At 48.2% G+C, this 22,048-nt stretch overlaps 1 protein-coding gene across 2 annotated transcripts in view; it reads right to left on the bottom strand.

Annotated features, from left to right (window-relative positions):
* ERICH1 (glutamate rich 1) overlaps positions 1–22,048 on the bottom strand; it is a 59,129-nt gene that overhangs the window by 24,880 nt on the left and 12,201 nt on the right. For both annotated transcript variants that reach the window (XM_036839022.1, XM_036839021.1), the window contains exons 2-3: positions 19,326–19,472; positions 11,760–11,894 (exon numbers count right to left, since the gene is read on the bottom strand). In XM_036839022.1, the coding sequence (XP_036694917.1) occupies positions 11,760–11,894; positions 19,326–19,472 (282 nt within the window). The remainder of the gene's footprint in view (positions 1–11,759; positions 11,895–19,325; positions 19,473–22,048) is intronic.

Genomic DNA, 22,048 nt, shown 5'->3' with positions numbered 1-22,048 from the left:
TGGATTGGGTTGTTTGTTTTTTGATATTGAGCTGCATGAGCTGCTTGTATATTTTGGAGATTAATCCTTTGTCAGTTGCTTTTAAAAAGAATAGAACGTAGCTGTTTGGCTGGGTTACATGCAGAACTCCTAGTAATGTAACATAATTTATAAAGATATGGAAAAATGATAAATTTGACCCTTTATAACATTTTCCACCCCAAACATACCAGACCTTTTCATGATTCTTTATTCTCTGTCTAAAATTAAATCGTTCCTCTTGTTTATGAGCCAACCTTTTCTTACCAGTTCAAATCTCAAGTGCTTTATAAGACTTCCCAAGGTTAGCTTCTCCATCCGCTGTGTTCCTACGGCACTTGGTCTCTATCGCTAATAACACTTAGTACTGAATGACAAAGTCTGTTATTGACTTTATTCCACTCCCTAACCTCTAAGCTCTACAGCAGTAAGGGTTGTGTTATCGTCACGGTTGTTCCTTCAATGTCTGACGCACAAGGTTCTAACAAATAGCTCATTATCTCAGATCCAGCCACGGTGCAGAAAGAGACGGTGCAATCAGGGGACAGAACCCATGTGCTCTGAAAGTCAAGAGCAAAAGCTGCTTATTTATCGTTTCCATAAATATGAACCAACTATCTTTTGGAGACTGAAGTATGGCTACACGTGGTCTGTTTAAATCTGCTGATGATCAGAGTTACTCCTTGGTATCCATACAAACAGAAAGGACTCTCACAGTCAGGCTTTCTCTCTCCCAGTCAGATAGATTACGGTGAACTTAGGAAGTCTGGGTCTTCTGACTTTTTACTAACAGGGAGTTCCTTGGGCTGTCAATGAGTTAATCCAAGTCTCACACGCAGCCAATGGCTTCTACGGCCCAGGACAAAGCAGGGAGCAGGGTGTAAGGTCACCTTCACAAGGTCAGCCTCTGGACACACAGGAGATCCATCACCCTGGCTCTACCATGACCAATTGCTACTTCACACCAGATGCTTTTGTTGAAAGTACTTTCCTGTTTGGCTCTGATTACCTTGAGATTAAGAATCTGACTGGCTGTGAAAATGCAATGGAATTTACATTCAGAATTCACAAGATTCTTATGCTACCTCATTTTTTTAGGATACAGATGGTGTCAAATCCTAAAAGTCATTGCCAAGACTGATGTCAAGGAGCTTACCACTTATGTTTTCTTCTAGGAGTTTCATGGTTTCAGCTCTTACATTCAGGTCTTAAATTTACTTTGAGTTAGTTTTTGTGTAAGGTGTGAGACAGGGGTCTAGTTTCATTCTTTTGCATGTGGCTGTCCAGTTTTCCCAACACCATTTATTGAAGAGATTGTCCTTTCCCCATTGCACAGTCTTGGCTCCTTTGTTGTAAATTAATTGACCATATATGTGTGGGTTTATTTCTGGGCTCTCTATTCTGTTCCATTGATCTATGTGTGTGTTTTTATGCCAATATCACACTGTTTTCATTACTGCAGCTTTGTAATATAGTTTGAGGTCAGAAAGCATGTTACTTCTAGCTTTGTTCTTCTTTCTCAAGATTGCTTTGGCTATTCAGGGTCTTTTGTGGTTCCATACAAATTTTAAGATTATTTGTTCCATTTCTGTGAGAAATTCCCTCGGAATTTTGATAGGGATTGCACTGAATCTGTAGATTGCTTTGGGTAGTACGGACATTTTAACAATATTAATTCTTCCAATCCACGAGCATGAAATATCTTTCCATTTACTTACATTTGTCGTTGTCAATTTCCTTCATCAATGTCTTATAGTTTTCATGTATAGACCTTTCATCTCCATTAAATTTTTTCCTACCTAGGAATTTTATTCTTTTTGATGCAATTGTAAATTGGGCTGTTTTCCTAATTTCTGATAGTTCATTGTTAGTGTAAAGAAATGAAACTGATCTTTGTAAACTGATTTTGTACCCTGCAACTTGACTGAATTCATTTGTTCATTCTAACAGTTTTTTTTTTTTTTGGTGGAGTCTTTAGGGTTTTTTTATATATAAAACCATGTCATCTGCAAATAGAGTCAGTTTTACTTCTTCCTTCCTGATTTAGAGGTCTTTATTTCTTTTTCTTGCCTAATTGCTCTGGCTAGGACTTCCAATACTACGCTGAATAAAGTGCCAAGAGTAGACATCTTCAACTTAAATAATTTCCCACCTTCTTTTCTCAGTATCTCTTTGGAATGTCTATTAGTTGAGGACATATTAATCAATAAATTTTATTAGTTGAAGAAATATTAATCAATATCAAAGAAGTATTCATAATCTGTTCTATTATTGTAATGCATTTGCTTACAATAAGCTAAGGTGGTGTACGGGTTTACCAAGATCTAAATATTTCTCTAATCCAAGTTTCTTATGAATATGTGCCAACAATGGTTTGGAAATTAAGTAAATACTTTAAGAAAATAAATGGCAATCCAAACAAATGTGGGTTTTCTTTTTTTATAAAGGCAGGTTAAAGAGCTGTGCACACTCCACTGGTAAATTATTTCAAAATCAATATTCTGACCCACATAGTCCTTGGTCAATCATACATCTAAAGCTATGCTAGCTCACTCCACTGTGACTGAGAGGAATCCAGGGTATCAGGTGTGTGTGCCAATAAGATGCCAAAGAAACAAAAACATGAGCATACAAAATAGTTCTAGTCTTCTAGAAACAATCTAGGCCTTTTTAGGTGCTCTAAGAATGCATGAACTCTTTTCTGTGTCTAGCCTTTTATGTCACCTTGTTGACAGTGCATGGCAGAGGTAGCTGGTCTAAGTGAGGGTTCTCGACTCACCGAGAGAAAAGAGTGGTTCAGAATGACACCACCTCTACTGTCCCTCAGATGCCCCCAAGTAACCTGTGAGAAAGGAAAGGCTTTCACACAATTACATGTCTTAAGTCTCATTTCAATAAATCACCGGGACAAGAATGAAAGCCTGCTAACTCTGAGTCTGGCTTTGCTGCCCCTTGAGAGAGTATGATGTGTATGGAACGTGGCCCTGGTCAGAGAATCTCTGCTGAGAGCCTGCCTAGGACTCTACCTTGACTCCGGTGGCCTCTGGTGAAAACTGCACCTTATTAGTCAAATGAGCTAGAGTGCCTGCTGTGCTCTGCACCTGGGAAGCTCAGAGAAATCACGCATCAGGGTTTCTTCAGCCCAGACAGAGCCAGTGAGATCTGAAGATGGATCTGCCTTAGAACTGCGGCCTAAAGCCGTCAAAACTCATTGAAAGGATGGCTGACTCACAACGAAGCCACATTAGAACTGTGCATTTAGCTCATGCTTCCAAAAGCCATGAAGTTAATAACTATTTCAATCAGAGCTTGCTATTAGAATACTAATCATAATAGCGTTCCATCAAAATGACTTGATTTTAATGACTTTGCAGCTTGATCTGAACACAAAAACCATGTCAATACAGTCAACCACTTGTGATTATACGAGTGATTATACGAGGAGAGAGGACTGGTCCTTCTTTGCAGGCTGCTTTTATAAATAATTACGCAACTTGGTTCATCAAATATTGACTGAAGACTTAACACCAGCAGGCGCCGGTGCCTCAGGGAATTAAGAGCTGGCAGCGCTCACGTTTGCACAAGCTTTGCACAAACCCAATCTAATTGGCACAGCAAGCGTGTGGCGTGCTAGCGCAGGATTATTACCCCATCAGGTGGTCAAGGAAACTGAGGCTCAGGGAAGTAAGGAAGACGGCACCCACAGTCAACAGTGGGGCTGCAAACCCAGGGCCCTTCACGCTCACTCTGCCACCTGGCAAGTCGGAGCTCCGTCCCCCAGGGGCTGGAGGTGAGGATGCAAGAGCAAGACAGTTACAGAAATAACCAGATACTGGATGGAAGGCAAAGGGAGGCGGCACTTCTGTGTCGTGGTGGGGGGTGGGGTCAGGGAGGCCAAGAGAGGACGTGAGGAGGGAAGGATCTGGGCAGAGGAGAGGTCCCCACGCTGGAGGGACCGAGCAGCGGGCAGAGGCTAGAAGGAAGCCGGAGCCTTACCCGACCCGATCCCGCCCGGCGGGCTGGAGGGGGGAGCAGATCAGCAAAGGGGGTGACAGCAAGTGTGGCAGGTCTCAGACGGACACAGAGGACGTGTGTGAGGTCAGCGAACGGGAGCCCCCGCACCGATCAGCACAGAGCTGGGCCCCAGCAGGACCGACTCGCAAGAACATGAATGGCAGGAGCAGACCAGAACCCCTGGGCTACTTCAGCAGACAGGGGCAGAGGTCACAGGAGGAGATCAGAGCGACGGGAGGAGCCTGAATGAGCCCTGACAGAGGCAGAGGCGCCAGGCAGAGGGGCTCAGGGTCCCAAACTCACTCCCCCCCCCGCCAGTGCCCCGCTGCACCCTCTGATGAGAGCCAGACGGGGGGGTCTCACTTCCCGTTATAAACAGCATTGGAGGGGGGAGCTGTAAGCGAGAAAGTCACTGAAGAGGCGAGGCCACGAGGACCCTGAGAGTGAGACACCGCGGTGACGGTGACACGCCGGGGAATTGCGCCACAGACCTTAGCGAAGGAATTAAAACCAAAGGCAAGTCAGATTTCGTAGGAAATCTGGAAAAGGAAGACATCTGCAGAGGAAGATCCAAAACAGATCCCAGCAAGGAAAAACAGGGAAACAGCCCAGACAGCAAGCCGTGGGGAGTGTGTAAGAAAGACACCCGGAGGGACAGGGGCACCTCTCAGTCACTGAAACCACAGATCCAAAAGCAGATGCCAGATTGCTGGCACCCAGCAAGCAATGAACATAACTGTTACAACAACTAAAGTAACGTATAACATCATAGATATGTTATACTCAGTTATAAAAAGGCAGGTATCTTCAATACAGACATAAATTCTGGAAAAGGCACAAAGAGAGGAAGTAGTTCCGGGCGTGTGCGATTATTAAATGCTTCAGGTGTTGAGTGTACTTTGTTGCAGGGACGCAGCCCAGGGAAGAGGAAAGCAGACGACCGGCCGGCAGCGAGGGAAGCGACCAGGCGTCTGACCAGACTTCCCCCGTGTTCTCACACGGAGAACAAGGACATTGGGAAGAGCTGACACACAACTCTGACAGTGCAGCGGGACCAGCCCGCAGTGCACCCCTGGACTGTGGAGCCGGCCAGTGTTCTCAGGTCCAGGGTGGCGCCTGGGTCAGAGCACCCCGAGACGGTGCTGAGTCTCGAGCCCACAGCCCTGGAGGCCCTGGGATGGGGATGGGGACGGGAGGAAGTGACTTCAATGAGTGAATTCTGGCCTAACTGTGCCCTCTCGGAGTGGCAGCTGAAGGAGCAAAGGGGAGAGTGTGGAGGAGGCTGGGCGTCCTCACAGGTGGCGCGGGGCTGTGGCAGCGGAAGGAGAAGAAAGCCGTGCATTCCAGACTCTGCCCAGGTGTTCACTTTCTAGGGCGTGGGAGCCCTCCTGGTGGTGACATTTACCAGGGGAACCCAGCACATGCAGGTCGGGGAACTTTGTGGAGGTGGCTCCTGAAACGCGGAGATGACATAATTACAGAGTCTCAGCCCTCATCAAACTTGGCTGTCTGCAAAAAGTTCATAAAGTATGTTATGATAGCCAAAAAAAAAAACAAACAAACAGTGGTGCCATCATAAAATCCAGAGATCAATACTGGAAAAGGTCACAAAGAAATGTAAATAGTTATATAAGACATTAATAAAGGATCGATTTACAAACATGGGAATCACTCATTCACGACTAAGAAGCTCTTCTGGAAAAAGAAAAAAGAAACCAGATGGGTCGGGTTTCTCCGACCCAGGTGCAGTCCCCACTCCGCGGGCGCCCCATGACTCCTGGAGTGGCCCTTCAGCTCCGCGTGGCTCTGCGATGCCCATGTGGCCCCAGGGAGGGCGCAGATGAGGGCAGGGATCCCCAGCCGTCCTGCTGACAGGGATGGACGCTGCATCTACCCAGCCGCCTGCAAAGAGGCATGAGGAAGCCCCATCCAGCCCACGAGCCAGCGGGGCAGCCGCTGAGGAAGGCAGGTCGGGGAAGGCGGGTGAGCAGGAGCCAAGAAGAGAGCCGTGGATGTGGAACGGGGTCCGTCATATGCACGGCTTCTAAGCCATCAGGGAAAAGTCACAGGTAACTGAAGAAAAAGTGCGGGAGTTAAAAAGGAAAATCTATTTTCAAAAAGATGGATCTACACCTTGTTCTAACAAAATATATCTCAGATGCGTCAAACATTTCATATAAAAATATAAAAACAGGAGCCATACAAGGGTGCTTGTATTATTTGTCCCTCTGGGTGTTGCCATCTTTCTGCTCATTCTACTGGGGTGATCTTTTCTTTTCTTATTGATTTGTAATATCTTGTTATATGGTAAGGAAACTTTCATCTATTGTGGAATGTGCAAATATCATCTCTTATTCTGTCCTTTGCTTCTGAACCTTGTTTATAGTGCCCTTTGCCAAAAAGAAAGTTTAAATTTCTTCACAGTCAAACCTGTCATTTTGGCTCTTAGGCTTAGAAAGAATTTCCCTAACGCACAGTTTTCTCACATGAAAATGTAAGATATATGTTGTCCAAACAATTAGCTAAAATTTAAAAGACTGAAAATGTCCAGGCAATGGAAGAAAGGGAATTTCCTTAAACTGCCTTCAGGAATGAAAATTGGAACAGCTTTCTGAAAGACAGTTTGTTATTATGTCTTCAAATTTAGAAACACATGTACTCTTACACTTAATATTTCCACTTCCAAGAGTTTATATTCAGGAGGTAATCAGACTATCGCATGTATGTACCATGTATGTACAATGATGTTCACGTGCAAAGTGCTTATCGAGCACCAGGGGAAGTTCTAGATGTCTTTCAATGCAGGGGAGGGGAGCCTAGTTATAAACAAGTTGCTTTCATAGAATAGATTTCAGCTACTTCCAAAAAATGATATAAATATATCTATATGCACTGAAATGGGAAAAAACCTCCATAATACATTAAGTGTGGAAAGTGGTTTATAATGCAGTACATATAATATGGTACAACTTTTATAAAATCTGCGCATGCATATACAACATGCGCAGGGGAGAGGTTTCAAAAGATGTTTACTTAGGGTCTCAGCCTGGTGGCCTTAGGTGATGTTTTACTTCCTGTGCGTTTTCTGTAATGCTTGACTTTTCTATAGTAAGTGTTTCTGTGGTCAAGAAAAACAAAATATTTTTCTTTAAAAAAAAAAAAAGATTGGAGTAACAGAGAAGAAGAGGCCCTCTTTCCTAGAGGCTGGCCTGTTTTTTAGTTTATAAAAAAAACTGAGGTTCTTATTTCTGTATAAAATGTGTAAATGTAAAGTTTCTGTGTAGAGGTTCCAGAACTTCACCTGCTGGCAGCGGCAGGCAGGAACTCCTGCCTTTTCATTATGAAAAAAGGACCTCTGCAAAGCTGCTATGATGGCAGGATGCAAATGCCCACAGAGGAGGGACGTGCCTTTGGCTGCACGGGGTCCGGCTCCAAGGACAAGTGCCTGCTGATAAGAGATGAGACGCTGAAAGCTGGAAAGGGGAGGCAGAGAAGGACAGCTAGCAAGAATACTTAATTAAGGAAAAGAGGAGAAGATGATGGTGTAGAAAGTGGTGGCTGTGAAAAGCAAGTTTCAAACCAGGTAAGTGCACCTGACCTGTCACTCGCCAAGATCACCTATGTTCTCAACAATGCGCATGCAAGACACGGGGCAGCGCTGCTGACGGCTCACTGGCAGAGCCAACGCTGAAATGATACCATAGTCACAATTCTGTTTCTAAAGGGACGTGGGTGGCTTATTGCTCTCTGTTGAAAGGCTGAATTCTTGGTTCAGCTATTAAAGGAGAAGGGGCAGAAGGAAGCCCATGAAAATGGTAAATGAGCCATAGAGATGCAAATGTGAAGGACAAATTTTGTTACAAAATCGATAGACCAGGAGGCTGGCTAAGTACAGACCATTCCTACCGGGAGGGACAGGAAAGCACTGAAGGTCCACAGAGGTTAAAGAGGGGACTTGCTGGAGAAGACCAGACATTCACAAGAGAAACCGAAAGAGTAATTTCAGTTACAGTTAAAACACATCAGTTACTGGAATAAAACAGTTTCACATCCAAAGAAAACCAAAGCCTTAACAGGGAAACGCAGAATTGCACCCAGTTCTCAATGTGGATTCTCAGTCCAGTGTAAGTATGAAGACAAGTTTGTCAACCTGTGAGTCGTTGACGACTCCAGTCCCCACGTGGTGCCATCACCAGGAGCTCACACAGAGGAGCGTCCGCAGGACCGTCAGTCCTGCACAGGGTCCCGGACAGACCAAGCAGCGCCATGGGCAGGCGGCAGGTGTGAAGACCCCGGTGTGCCTGGGAAGGAGCCCCTGCAGACCCAGGTGGAAGCTGCCAACATCAAAATCAGAAGAGATGCCTCATATGAAATGCGAATTTCTTTGTAACTGGAGCACGTGAGACAATGCTTAGAACGACAGTTTAGATTTGCACAGCTGCAGAGTTCACAAAGGACTTTCACAGCCTTTAAAAATGTTACTCCTGGGCTTCCCTGGTGGTGCAGTGGTTAAGAATCTGCCTGCCAATGCAGGGGACATGGGTTCGAGCCCTGGCCCGGGAAGATCCCACATGCCACGGAGCAACGAAGCCCGTGCGCCACAACTACTGAAGCCCGCGCGCATAGAGCCCGCGCACCACAAAGAAGAGCAGCCCCCGTTCGCCGCAGCTAGAGAAAGCCTGTGTGCAGCAACGAAGACCCAACGTGGCCAAAAATAAATTTAAAAAATATTATGAATTCAAATTTATCCAAAAAAAAAAAAAAAAGTCACTCCTGCTCTCAGTCCGTGTCATGGGAGCCAGGGCAGAGGGGAGGTGGGCAGCCGGGCAGCCGGCGCCCTCCTTCAGCCGGGACCCAGCTCTTGTCACCGTCACCTACAGGGGGTGAGAACCGAGCCCACCTGGAAGGGTCCCGCGCACCCTCAGCCCCAGTCTCCCTGCCCAGGCACGACACCCACTGAGAGCGGTACTGGGCGGAGCGACCGGACCAGGCCCTGAGGTGAGGAGGGGTCAGCCTTGGGTGTCACCAGACCTGCCGCCCCACATGGGCCGAGGGAGGGGAGGCAGGACTCGGCGGCCGCAGACGGGGCAGCCGACCGGGAAACCTCTTCCTTCCCAACTTCTTGAGGAGTCGCTACTGAAATGGCTTATTGGTGCTGGGCATTCAAATGGACATCAACAGTGGACACAGTCACCTGTGGACTTTTTCTTCTTTTCCGACTCCAATCCTCACGCCCTCTGTGCTTACAGTGCTACCAGTAAGACTGCGGAGCCCCCACTCTCACCCGTGTGGGTCTGCACGCCTCACGCCCCACCAGTCCCGGCTCAGGAGTCCCTCTTCCTGTCCCAGCCCCCTGTCGAGCCCTAACGACCCCCGACACATGCCTCCCGGCTGAGCGCGGTGGCCTCTCAGGCCTCTCTAAAGGGTGTCTCATTTTATTTTTTTAAAAACTTTTTGGCAGATTGATTGATTACGATTGATTTCTGTGTTGGGTCTTTGTTGCTGTGCAGGGGCTTTCTCTAGTTGCGGTGTGCGGCTTCTCATTGCAGTGGCTTCTCTTGTTGCGGAGCACGGGCTCTATGCACGCGGGCTTCAGTAGTTGTGGTGCGTGAGCTCAGTAGTTGTGGCTCGTGGGCTCTAGAGTGCAGGCTCACTAGTTGTGGCGCCCGGGCTTAGTTGCCCTGCGGCATGTGGGATCTTCCCAGACCAGGGCTCGAACCCGTGTCCCCTGCATTGGCAGGCGGATTCTTAACCACCGCGCCACCAGGGAAGTCCAGATCTCTCATTCTGAACAGTGTCATCAACACTTCCTTCCACTTCATCACTTCAGACCCCTGAAGCGGCCCACCTTGTCAAATGGGTTCACAAAGGGGAAAAATATTAGAGAAATAGTAAGAAAAGTGAGCTGAAACACTGGAGATGAGTTACAAGTGTTCATGATAGAAAGATATCAACTTCCCAGCCAGAAGTGCATGAAGGAGTTATTCAAAGCTCTTCTGAAAACCTGGGTTAACGTTTTCAGTGATGTTGACTTAGGGAACTGAGCTCACAGGGCCTCTTGAGAGAAAGGACCACTTCTTAAAGCTGAGACCTGTCCCCCGCGGAGGAGAGCATGTGGCCACCAGGAGGTCATCGAGGAGCCCAGGCCCACCTGCTGTGGGACAGACACACGTGGGGCGGGGGCAGCACTGGGGTTCAGATGTGAGGTCAGGGCAGAAGCTTGAGTCAGAACGGCAGGGCGAGGTGGACACGTCACCCTGTGACCTTAGGGATGGAGCTGACACCGTGCAAGGAGACCCCAACCTCCCTTTCCAGTCCACTCTCTCCTTTGAGGGAGACGGCGGCCCACCACACCTTCCTTGACCACAGCCTCTGGGAGAAGGTCCTTGGAACCCGTGTGCTCCCGGGAACCAGAGGACAGAAAGAGGGACGTGAACAGGATGGCCTGCCAAGAAGCAACTGCAGAAACGTAACCTGGGACCTGCTGGAGCCAAAGGTACAATGAAAGTCGCCGGGGATATGCATGGTAATTAGAGGGTAATTAGAGGGATGTGTCCTAGGCACCGACTCCCCGTCTCTCTGCTTCGCCCTGACCACTGCTCACCTGCTAGAGCAGAGCGGCACCAGGCCACCCCCATGCCTTCCTGGAGGCGGTGGCACTGGGACTTGAGGGCCAGGAAGAGTGACTACCACAGGGACGTGTGTCCAGCTGCTGAGACGCCTTCCCATCTCCTGGAAGGACGTCCCTCTAGCTCGGCAATGCATTCAGTCAAGGGCACCCAGAAGGTTCTCGGCTGGGATCCTGCCCAAAGACCCATCCGGGAGGCATGGGCAGCAGAGCTCACTGTGGGCAACAGCCCCGGAATGAGTCCACAATTTTTACTGAATATACTAAGTACACAACGGAGTATGTCACCAAAGTAATTTATCTTTATAAGAACATAGCTTAATTTTTGAATGAAATAATCTATTTATCCAATAATTATATTCCAAAGATTTTCAACAGGGCTTGAATAGATGACTATATTACTGCTTAGCTATCCCATTTTTGGTTTTGTGGTTTCTGATGCTTTAATTAGGAAGTCAGAAAGATCAATCTACTAGAAAACCATATTTTCTTGATATTCAAAGTTAAGGTTTATGGTACAGAGTTTCTTAGTTGTTACTTGTTAAAAATCAACTGGGGAAAATTTTTACCTGAAAATTCCCAATTCCTCTTAAGGAAGTTCCGAAATGATGAATTAAAAGGGGAAAAAACTACCATTTGACTTTTTAAGGTAAGAATGTAACGTGCAGCCTCTGCACCGCCACCAGAGCACCTGACCCCTGATCTTCCTTCACTCACAAAACATCCAACAGCAAAAGCAAATATCATCATTCAACTTTCCACAAGAGATGCAACATAAGTTATTTCCATCATTACAAAGTTGATATACAATCTCAGAAATTTTGAAAAAATTGGAAAATCAAGAAAAAAAGTCCTACTTAACAAGAAAAGCACTTTCACATTTGGATGTATTAACGCCAGACTTCTCCTAACTTGCTAACAAATGGGGCTGCGATCACATTCCAGCCTTAAGTCTCCTCCCAGCCTGAGCTTTTCCCGCTGTGGATCTTACAGGCATCTCTGACGACTGCAGACCACAGGGCAGTGAGACGCTCACCCCAGTTAAAGTTCAGATGGAGTCACAACCCTGGAAGACCCCGAAGGTTGTCAGCAGTCTTACCTCCTGCGTCCTCACCGCTGGAGGAGCTCTCGGGACTCGAGCAGCTGGGGGCCTCTGGCGGAGGGGGGACCCAACCCTCAGGAGGCAGGCCCACGGTGTAGAGCCGTCGCGCAGGCTGGACCTGAGTGTCACCACCTGCAGGAAGAGGCAGGGACAGATGCCATCAGACGTCTACTTGCCAAGCAGCTTCTCCAACCACGTTCACTGAAGATGGGTAGCCAGAGCCGTAAATACTGATGTCAATCAGCCAAGCATTTTGCCAGCAGAGTCACTAAACTATACACCCAGCCAGGAACAAGGGGTGAGCTATGATTATTTAAATTCACATTAAGTTACTTATTATGTAAACTTCTGGGGTTTTATAATACGGTATAAAAACATAACTAATTCATGAATAAGAAGCAGAAAATAAAAAGACTCCACGTAACACATCCCTCATGACCACAACACGAATTTCAACATTTTGGTGCGTAACCTTCTGGACCTTTTTCTCTCTATATGCTAACAACATGTATGCACTGTGTGTGTCTGTACACACCCACACACAGACACACACACATCTTAATGGGATCACGCTACACATATTTTATCATTATACACATATATATTATATGTATAATATCATTCAAAAGTGAATATGATAAAATATTAAGATATATTTAAACTTACATACTCCTAAAGGCTACATGATATTCCATGTTATTGGCAAATTTAACTATAATTTAACCACTGTCCTAAATTTTGCATATGGAGGTTGATTCTAAATTTTCACTATTACAAGCAGCTGCTATGACCATCCTGGTTGTACATAACTTTGCACAACTGACCACGTGGTTCCTCCAAACAAATTCCTGGAAATGGACCTGCTGGTGTGCACCGTCCAGAGGCAGCTTCCGGTGCTGCTCCCCACGCTCTCAACACTGGGTAGGATCGACGCTTTAATCTTCATGCTCTCATTCAAGATATGGCAAAGTAACCTTTATCCAACACAAGTGGATGTCCCAATTAGTCTTTCTCAGAAAAATGAATATTTTACTTTAAAAACGACAAGAACTGAGCAAAATCACTAATGCACATATAACAGAACGTGTGGTTTCGAGACATTTAAATTGTAAAAGCTTTGGAACACTTTCAAATTCTTCTGCCATCAATATACTTCACTTTTGTGAAGCTAAGGGGCAAGAATGTAGTTCTTATGTTAATCTGACCCACCCAGTTGATTAACGACTGTGTTGTTACCACTAAGATCAAGGGCAGAGCAGGGACGTGCTTCCAGGCAGACCATCCCGTCGGGTAACATCAACATTTGATCATTTTTCACAGAATACTTTTGGGAGCTTTGAATCAGCTAACAGAACTTGGAAACACTACTGCTCACTTAAGTATCAGGATGAATACAGGCGGCGCCGTGGACCTGAGGCAGGATATGACTCCTGTGATGAAGGGCAAGGATGCACCTGAGGGCAGAGCTCTTCCCGACGCTCCCATGCCTCCCATGCCGAGCGCGTAGCACGCGCTCATCGGAGGCCAAGCCTGCGGGCTGAGGAAGGCGATCTGCTGTCTGAGCGTCAGGGTGGCCAGGCGCAGAGCGCAGCTTCCCGGCCTGGGTTTCCCTCGTCTCTTCTGGCAGAAGATGGCTCGTCGCTGGACGGCGGTCAGATGTTGTGTTTCACTGCTCACGGCTCGGGGCTCAGCAGGGCCACAGCATCCCCTCGCCAACACATCGGGCCCGCAGGGTGAGGCTTGGGGATCTGGACGAGGCATGTCAGGACCCCCTTCACTGCTGACAGAGGCCACCGTCTCCCTAGGAACACCGGGGTGGCCGCAAGGCTTCAGAAGAGGTGACTTAATCAGCTCTCCTCTCGTTGGTCGGCTGGCTGAGATCCGAGGTTCATAATTCTCACCCTTTCTGGCTCTGGGTCTGATTTGCCGGACACCCACTCGAGCCTGATTTCATGCCTAACCTCTGACTCCCCCTGTACTGTGCCTGTCCACACGGCCCCCTGCCCACAAGCAGACATGCACGCCCTCCGCCAGGGCACCGCCACTGAGCCACCCATGGGACGGCTGCAGCCTTTACAATCGGTGTGTTTGTGTCATGGAGCTCGGGGTACAATGCTGCTTTTTATAATTCTTCTGGGATTACCTGGCTCTTTAAAATATATACAGATATAAAGCAATAACAAAAAATAAGAGTCCAACATGGGCTCTTGAGTGACAGAAATTCACCAAAATGCATACACACGAATTGTTGTGGCTGTTTACAGATAATGCCCTCATCTTTAAGAACAAATGGAACTATCAATGCCCTTTTGAAACAAACAAACAGACGCACTTCTGTAAAGTGAACAAATAATTATCAGAATCACCATGCTGTGTCCTAACTGTACAAAGAACATTTTCTCAACGTCATCCAAGGACTGACTGACAAAGGCCCCTTTCCTCATTTGGCTGCTTCTTCCAACACTGAAAAGACTTGGGCACACCTGCAGCTCTACTTCTCGCCAAACTGTGTCCTCCACAAGCATCAACCCTTCAAACGAATTCTCAGATGACCTTTACAGAATGTTTCATATGACCTGCACACAACTTTTATTTGTCTATTTGATTGTGATTTCATTGTTTTGCCTTTAGCCAAGAGTTCTCTTTTTCCAGCTGCAAATGAATTTTTTCTTCAAAATTCCCAAGACATATTGCTTCAGAAAAATATGTTGCTCATTCATGATTAAAAAACACTCAAGAAACTAGGGCTAGAGGGAACTTCAAATGACAAAGAGCATGCATGAAAAACCCACAGCTGACACTACACTCAATAGAGAAAGCATGAAAAACACACGGCTGACATCATACTCCATTGAGAAAGCCTGGTTGCTTCCCTCTAAGATTAGGAATGATTACAGTTCACATTCTTGCCACTTCAACATTATACTGAAAGTACTAGACAAGATAATTAGTCAAGAAAGAAAGGAAGTAAAAGGCATCCAGATTGAACAGGAAGAAGTAAAATATCTCTTCTCACAGATAAGCTCTTGTATATAGAAAACCCTGAAAAATCCACATACACAAAAAAACTGTTAGAGCTATTAAGTTTGGCAAAGTTGTACGATACAATATCAACATACAAAAATCTGTATTTCCATATTTAAGAAACCATTGCCTAGTGCAAGGTCAAAGGATTTATTAGTATTTCCATATACTAGCAATTAATAATCCAAAAAGAAAACAATTCCATTTACAATAGTATCAAAAAGAATAAAATACTTTGGAATAAACTTTTTTTAAGTATAAAATTTATACTGAAAACTACAAAGCATTGTTAAAAGAAATTAAAAATGACTTAAATGGAAAGCTAGACTAAATTCATGGATTGAACAACTTAATATTGTTAAAATGGCACTAATCCCCAGAGTGTTCCGCAAATTCAATGCAATTTGTATCAAAATTCCAACTTCCCTTATTTTTTTCTTCCAGAAATGGACAAGCTGATCCTAAAATTCATATGGAATTGTGAGGGACCCCGAATAGCTAAAACAATCTTGAAAAACAACAAAGTTGGAAGACTCTTACTCTGATTTCAAAACTTACTACAAAGCTACAGTAATTAAAACAGTGTGGTACTGGCATAATGACAGACATAGAGACCAATGGAATATAACTGAGAGCCCAGAAATAAACCCAAACATCTATGGCCAGTTGATTTTTGACAAGGGTGCCAAGTGGGGAAAGGACAGTCTCTCCAACAAGTGGTGCTGGGATGACTGGATATCCACAGATAAAGGAATGAATCTGGACCCCTACCTCACACCATATACAAACATTAACTCAAAATGGATAAATTACTTAAATGTAAGAGCTAAAACTATAAAACTCATAGAAGAAAACTTACATGTAAAATTTGTGACCTTGGATTTGGCAACAGTTTTTTAAATATGACACCAAAACACAGGCAACAGAAGAAGAAATAGATATAATGGACTTAATCAAAATTAAAATGTTTTATACTTCAAGACACCATCAAGGAAGTGAAAGGCTAACCCATGGAATGGGAGAAAATATTTGCAAATCATGTATCTGATAAAGCTCTAGCGTCCAGATTATGACCACCTCTTACAACTCAGCAACAAAAAGACAAAACAATCCAATTACAATATGGGCCAAGGACTTATATACACATTTCTCTAAAAAAGATACACAAATGTCCAACACACACATGAGAAGACACTCAACATCATCAGTCATCAGGGAAATGGGAATCAGAACCACAGTGAGGTGCAGTCTCACACCTACTAGGATGGTTATCCTAGTAGGATAAGAAAACAGAAAATAACAAGTGTTGGCAAGGGTGTGGAGAAACTGGAACCCCCCTGCATGGGTGGTGTGATGAAGAATGGTGCAGCTGTTGTGGAAAACAGTTTGGCTGTTCCTCAAAATGTTAAACATAGGAGTACCACGTGACCCAGCAATTCCACTTCTAGGTTTATATCCAAGAGAACTGAAAACACATGTCCACACAGACACTTGTGCAGGGATGGTCAAAGTGGCATTATCGATAAAAGCCTAAAAGTAGAAACAACCCAAGTATCTATCAATTGATGAACAGATAAACAAAATGTGGTATATCCGCAGAATGGAATATTATTCAGCAACAAAAAGAAATGAAGCACTGATACTCGTTACAATTCAGATGAACCTGGAAAACATGCTAAGTGACAGAAGCCAGACACAAAGGTCACCTATTATGCAATTCCACTCAGGCAAAATGTCCAGAATACACAAATCTGTAGAGACAGAAAGCAGGGAGGCATGAATGGGGATGACTGTAATAGATATGGGTTTCTTTTGGGGTGTAAAGAATGTTCTGGAATTAGTGGTGATGGTTACATAACATTGTGAGTATACTAAGAATCACTGAACTGTAAATTTTGAAATGGTTATGGTAAACTTTAGGTTAAATGAATTTTATCTTTAAAAAATATGTTGCTGCATGTAGTATGGAGTTTTCAGAAAAAGGCATATAAGTTAGGCTCATTTGCATCTGTGAAATACTAAAACTCTCAGAAACGCCTCCTCTATTTGTTGCCTGAAGCCATGAGAAAGGGTGTGGGGGTCCTGCCCATCAGACCCCTCCCCCCTCCAGGATGCTTGGCGGCCAGAGGGTGCTCTGGAAGGGGAGAAAGTGCGGGGTGTGCAGAGATGCAGGAACTGGACGCCCCTCTAGGACCTGGTTAGACTGCCCTGGTCACACCACATCCTCATTAAACACTCCCCCTTAGTTTAGGCCATGGCAGGTGGCCAGTCTACACTGTGCAAGGCACACTGCGCTGCCTTAGACAGCAAGCACCACGTGCAGGGTCTGCAGTCTGAGAAATCACGCCGGTGGAGAGAGCCACCGAGAACACGGGCCGGATCCTGCCCTGCGGTCCTCGTGGGACCTCTCCTCTGGCCCCATCACCATGCTGGCTGGGCCAACTCCACCCGGACACTGGTGTCTATCCTGTCCTATCCGCCGACTGTGCCACAAAGCCACTGGCACCAGCCACCACAGTGTGATCACCAGTCAGCCCCATGGGTGCCCCACTGCCCATCACAGCTCAGGCTGCAGGCAGCTGGGGCCCACCCCCAGCTCCTGGTGGATGTGATGGAGGCTCCCCACGCTCAGGGCCCCCTCATCCACTCACACCAGGCATCTGCTCCATGGAACAAGCTTCTGAACCTTCCGTACGGGTCATTTCACGTAATCAATACATTCTGAACCAACTTTACATCAGCATCTTGATTTTCAGTTCAACATCTTCATACTGAACAACAACAGCACCTCACAGCTGCCTGCTGAAATGACGTGACTGAACCTGGAGCTTCCGTGGAAAGACACCGCCCAGATTACTACTATTAGTGAATAATCACTGTTAAAACCGTCAAGTTAGAAGAGGGAAGAAAATGCAAATAAACTGTAAAAACAAAATTTTAAAAAAGACTAAGAACACTGGTTCAGTCAAACTTGGACAGAAAACCAGGAACTCCCAGGGACGCCTGCTCCTCCTGTAGGCGGCACGTCTTCCCCACGGTTCCCGCCTTGCTAAGCTGTGCTGTGCTTTTTCAAAACCACGTGAGTCTCTCGCAGGTGGAATGGGTGTCACGTTAGTTTTCTGGGTAGCACCACAGGTGGGGGCTTAAGCACAGGTTTTCCTTCTCTCCTGGTTCTGGAGGCTGGATGGCCGAGATGGAGGTGTCACAGGGCTGGTTTCCGAGGCCTCTCTCCTTGGCGTGTGGATGGCCGTCTTCTCCCCGTGTCCTCACGTAGTCACGCTGCTGTGCATGTCTGGGTCCTGATCTCTTCCTGACCTCACCAGTCACACTGGACTAGGACCCACCCTAATGGCCTCGTTTCACTTAATCACCTCTTTAAAGGCCCCGTCTCCAAACACAGTCAACATCTTGAGGTCAGGGCTTTAGCGTATGAATTATGGAGGATACAATTCAGCCCACGACAGTAGGGTCTTTGAAAGGTAAAACGCATTAAATAGCAGCCACTATTCCTTAGTGTGACTCCAGGGGTGGGAGTCCACCCTACACCTGGCAGGCTCTCTGTCAGAACAGCAGCAGGTGCGCCAGAGAGTGGTGGTCCTGGGGGGATGCTACACGGGGCTCAGAGCATCCCAACCACACCGAGGCACGTGAGGACACAGAAAGGGAACTCGGCAGCCCCGGGTTCATCCTGCAGGACAAGCTTGTGGAGCCCCCCATCCTGTGGGGGTAAACGCTTTCCCCTCGTCCGCAGGCATCAGCCATCTCATGGGTGAAACAGGCGTGGGCACGATTATTTCTGGAGATCCAGCCTGTGGGCAGCAGGCATGCCTTGGGCTTGTCCGGCCTGCCGCTGAGATCTGGTCCAGGGAGGGTCGGGATTTGTGGACACAAGGTTACCGGGCCAGGCCAGCAGGAGAGACCAGCGCTCAGGAACAGAATCACTCCGGGACAGAGCCCCGTGAGGGGCCACTGCCAAAGAGAAACGGGACTGACCCGAGAAAGGGTGCTGGGAACTCTGCCCTCTCACGTCCACCTGGGCACTAGGGGCTGCCGCCAGGGCTGCCCCCACCTCGCCTGGCCTCCTTCCGTGTGTCCCGCTCAGTGGCCCCTCGCCAGGCGACACCGCTGCACTGATGGGGAACCAGAGTGAGAGGAGCCTCCACGGCCGACCACCCCACTGTGTGAGGATCTTGGACAGACATCTGTGAAGAGCAACGGGCAGGAGACTAAAACAGGAGAGACGTCAGGAGCGCGTCCTGGGCGGACAGGGAGTGGGGCAGGGTGACAGGGCAGGGGAGGCCCGGCAGCAGGGTCCAGTCTCTGCGACCGGGAGCAGCACGCAGACGTACTCAACGCCAATGGCGAACCTGACCTCGGCCCGGCCGGGGGCACCGATGCGGCTTCTTCCCTCCCCAAGTGAAATCACTGTCCTCCCGGAGCGGGAGCGGAACGACACCTGCCCGCCCCCTGAGCTGACACCCCAGTGGCCTGAGGCCAGGCACGTGCTTCCTGGGGAATGTCCAGGGAACCCGCCCTCACCTGTCATGGGGGGGACGCTCCTGCCCTTCACTCTCTCAGGAGCCACTTTCTCAGGTGGGTTTCTGCAGGCTGGACTCACTGGGGCTCTCTTCTCTTGGCCATGTGGACCCTCAGGATACAGTTTCTTCAGCACTTTTCCAACAAACACTACAGACGCAATCAATTTGCAAAAGAAAGGAAAAGAATTACTGATGGCAGTTTTATTTAAATTGCAAATGGATTTTATATAAAACAAAGGCATATCACAACATCACTACCTCAGGACTGCCCCCCTACAGGACACCATTGGGCTTGTCCCCCCAAGACCCTCCAGCATCGTCCCCATCAGAGGACCCCCCAGCACCGTCCCCATCAGGGACCCCCAGCACCGTCCCCATCAGGGGACCCCCAGCACCGTCCCCATCAGGGACCCCCAGCACTGTCCCCATCAGGGGACCCCCAGCACAGTCCCCATCGGGGACTCCCCAGCACTGTCCCCATCAGAGGACCCCCCAGCACCGTCCCCCTCAGGGGATCCCCCAGCACCGTCCCCCTCAGGGGACCCCCAGCACCATCCCCACCAGGGACCCCCAGCACCGTCCCCCTCAGGGGACCCCCAGCACCGTCCCCCTCAGGGGACCCCCAGCACCGTCCCCATCAGAGGACCCCTCGGCACTGTCCCCTGAAAGGATGCCGCCCCCCCCCCCCGGCACTGGATGCCCCCACAGGTGTGAGCACAGGTAGGAGCTGCTCACACCTGTGCTCACACCTGGGGGCCGCATTGGGCTCACAGTTCTGTTCTTCCCTCACCTTGTCTCTGGCTGAATGTATGTGTGAAGCACAGACTGTGAGGTGTTTTGAGAATCTGGGTTTGAGGTCCTGGGCCCCAGCACAGCCCCAGACAGGCTGGGTCCACGTCAGTTCACAGCAGACACGCTGGGCAGGCCCCAGGCAGCCCCGGCTCCTCCCTCCAGGGCACTCGCCGGGGACCAGCACAGCCGGCAAGGTTCTCACAAGGGTGTGCAGAGTCTTCATTTGGCTTATTTTAGTTTACATTCTGCTCTAACTGGAGGGGGAGAGCTGCCACAGTGAATAAATATTTCTGTCCTGATTTAAGTGTGAACAATGAACAGGTACAATCTCAAAACAGCATCCTAGAAAAGGTGAGGGGAAAAGGTTCATCCAGTGAACCTGTTTTAACCTCATTAAATTTAGAAACAAATCAGCAAAGAGAGAGAGAGCTCCTCTGGAGTAACCAAGCACCGTGGGGTAGAAATCGGGACCCCGGAGAAGGGCTTGAGTTCTTCAGACAATGAAGTGGAGGATGTATGTTTGGGCCACTGAGGACGCGGTGACGTGAGAGGGGAAGCCTGAAGGGGCCACTGAGTGGCTTGTGGGTCACAGAGGGCAGGGCCCTGTCCCCACGTGGAAGGCACAACCCTAAAGACGCAGACCACTCCTCATTTCATCATGTGCTCAGACGGCCCTCGCAGCAGAAATAACCCCCTCCAACCGGTCCTAGTTGGAAAAAACACAACTTGGGTCTAAAAACACGAAAGGCCTTCTCAGAAAACTATTCAAGCCCAGGCAGTGCTTGGCCGGGTGCCTGGGAGGAGCATGGGGTCCTGATGCCACCCGCCTGCTGGCCCGGTGGCCTGATGGCTGGCTGCCCGCTCGGCCAGGAGGCCCTGGATTGAAGAAACCGTCTCTGGCAACGATGCCCTCATTTACGGTCTCGGGTCCCGGCAACGCTGGACTCCAACCCCCACCTCTGCCTGGCTGAACGGCGCAGGGCCCGGCTCAGAATATTCCCAAGGCCTCTGCAGACGGCCCCGGGCAGCGTGTGCGTGACGGGGAGACAGGCTGTTCCGTTAGACCGGCGCTCAAAGACACATCCAGAGGGTAGGTTCCAAGTTTCCGTTAGAAATTGAACTGTCCTGTGCATTTCCTTAAATGGCAGCGGGGAAAACACTCTATTCCAGAAGACTGGGTGGCAATTTCCAGCGGAAGCCAAAGGCAGATAAAATAAACTTTACCTACAAACTATCAACAAGTCAGCATTTTTATGAACTAGAACAAATTTAAGGTAAAATCCTAACTGGGCACCCTCCTCTAAAACAAACTTGGGAAGCTCGGAACCTGAGACTCGCCTGGGCTGGCGGCGGCTGACACGGGCGTCCAGCTGAGGTCATCTCTGAGCTGAAGCTTCTGCACACACGTGTGTGTCTGAACACACAACAACACTACAGGAAAACCCGACACAGGCCATCACCAAGCAGTGCCTGCACCACAGCTGAGCAGACACACAGCCCGAAAAAGCCGGCATAAAAACACATCAATCCCGGGGAGAGACCAGTGCGAGCCAGGCCCCCAGAAGGCCCCCCTCTACAGGGAACACTGAAGTGGATTGGGCACCTGACGATTTTGCTTGAACAGGTGCCCTGACAACAGGCGGCGAGGGCGCGGCACACAGCAGGCTGGCCAGGAACTCACCGCCCAGGCTTTCTGCCGTGGATCCTGAGCTGAGACATTGGTAGTGTGTAGGGGCAAGGAAAAGAGCAAAAGCCCGTGGCACTTTCACTGAATTCAACGTATTGCCTAAATAAATTGTATTTACAGCCTAATTAATAGGGGTTTTCACCAAGGAGCTACCTGGCGGCGTGTCTGCAAAGCCTCCGGCTCTCGAGGCCCTTTGGTTCTCCACTCACTGGCTTTGCGGTGTCCCCGTATGACCGCTGCAGGGG

This window comes from Balaenoptera musculus, chromosome 21 (assembly GCF_009873245.2).
Source record: "Balaenoptera musculus isolate JJ_BM4_2016_0621 chromosome 21, mBalMus1.pri.v3, whole genome shotgun sequence".
In the NCBI taxonomy this organism is placed as follows: Eukaryota; Metazoa; Chordata; class Mammalia; order Artiodactyla; family Balaenopteridae; genus Balaenoptera; species Balaenoptera musculus.
Note: the sequence above shows the minus strand (reverse complement) of the source record. Positions and strands in the feature narration are given on the sequence as shown.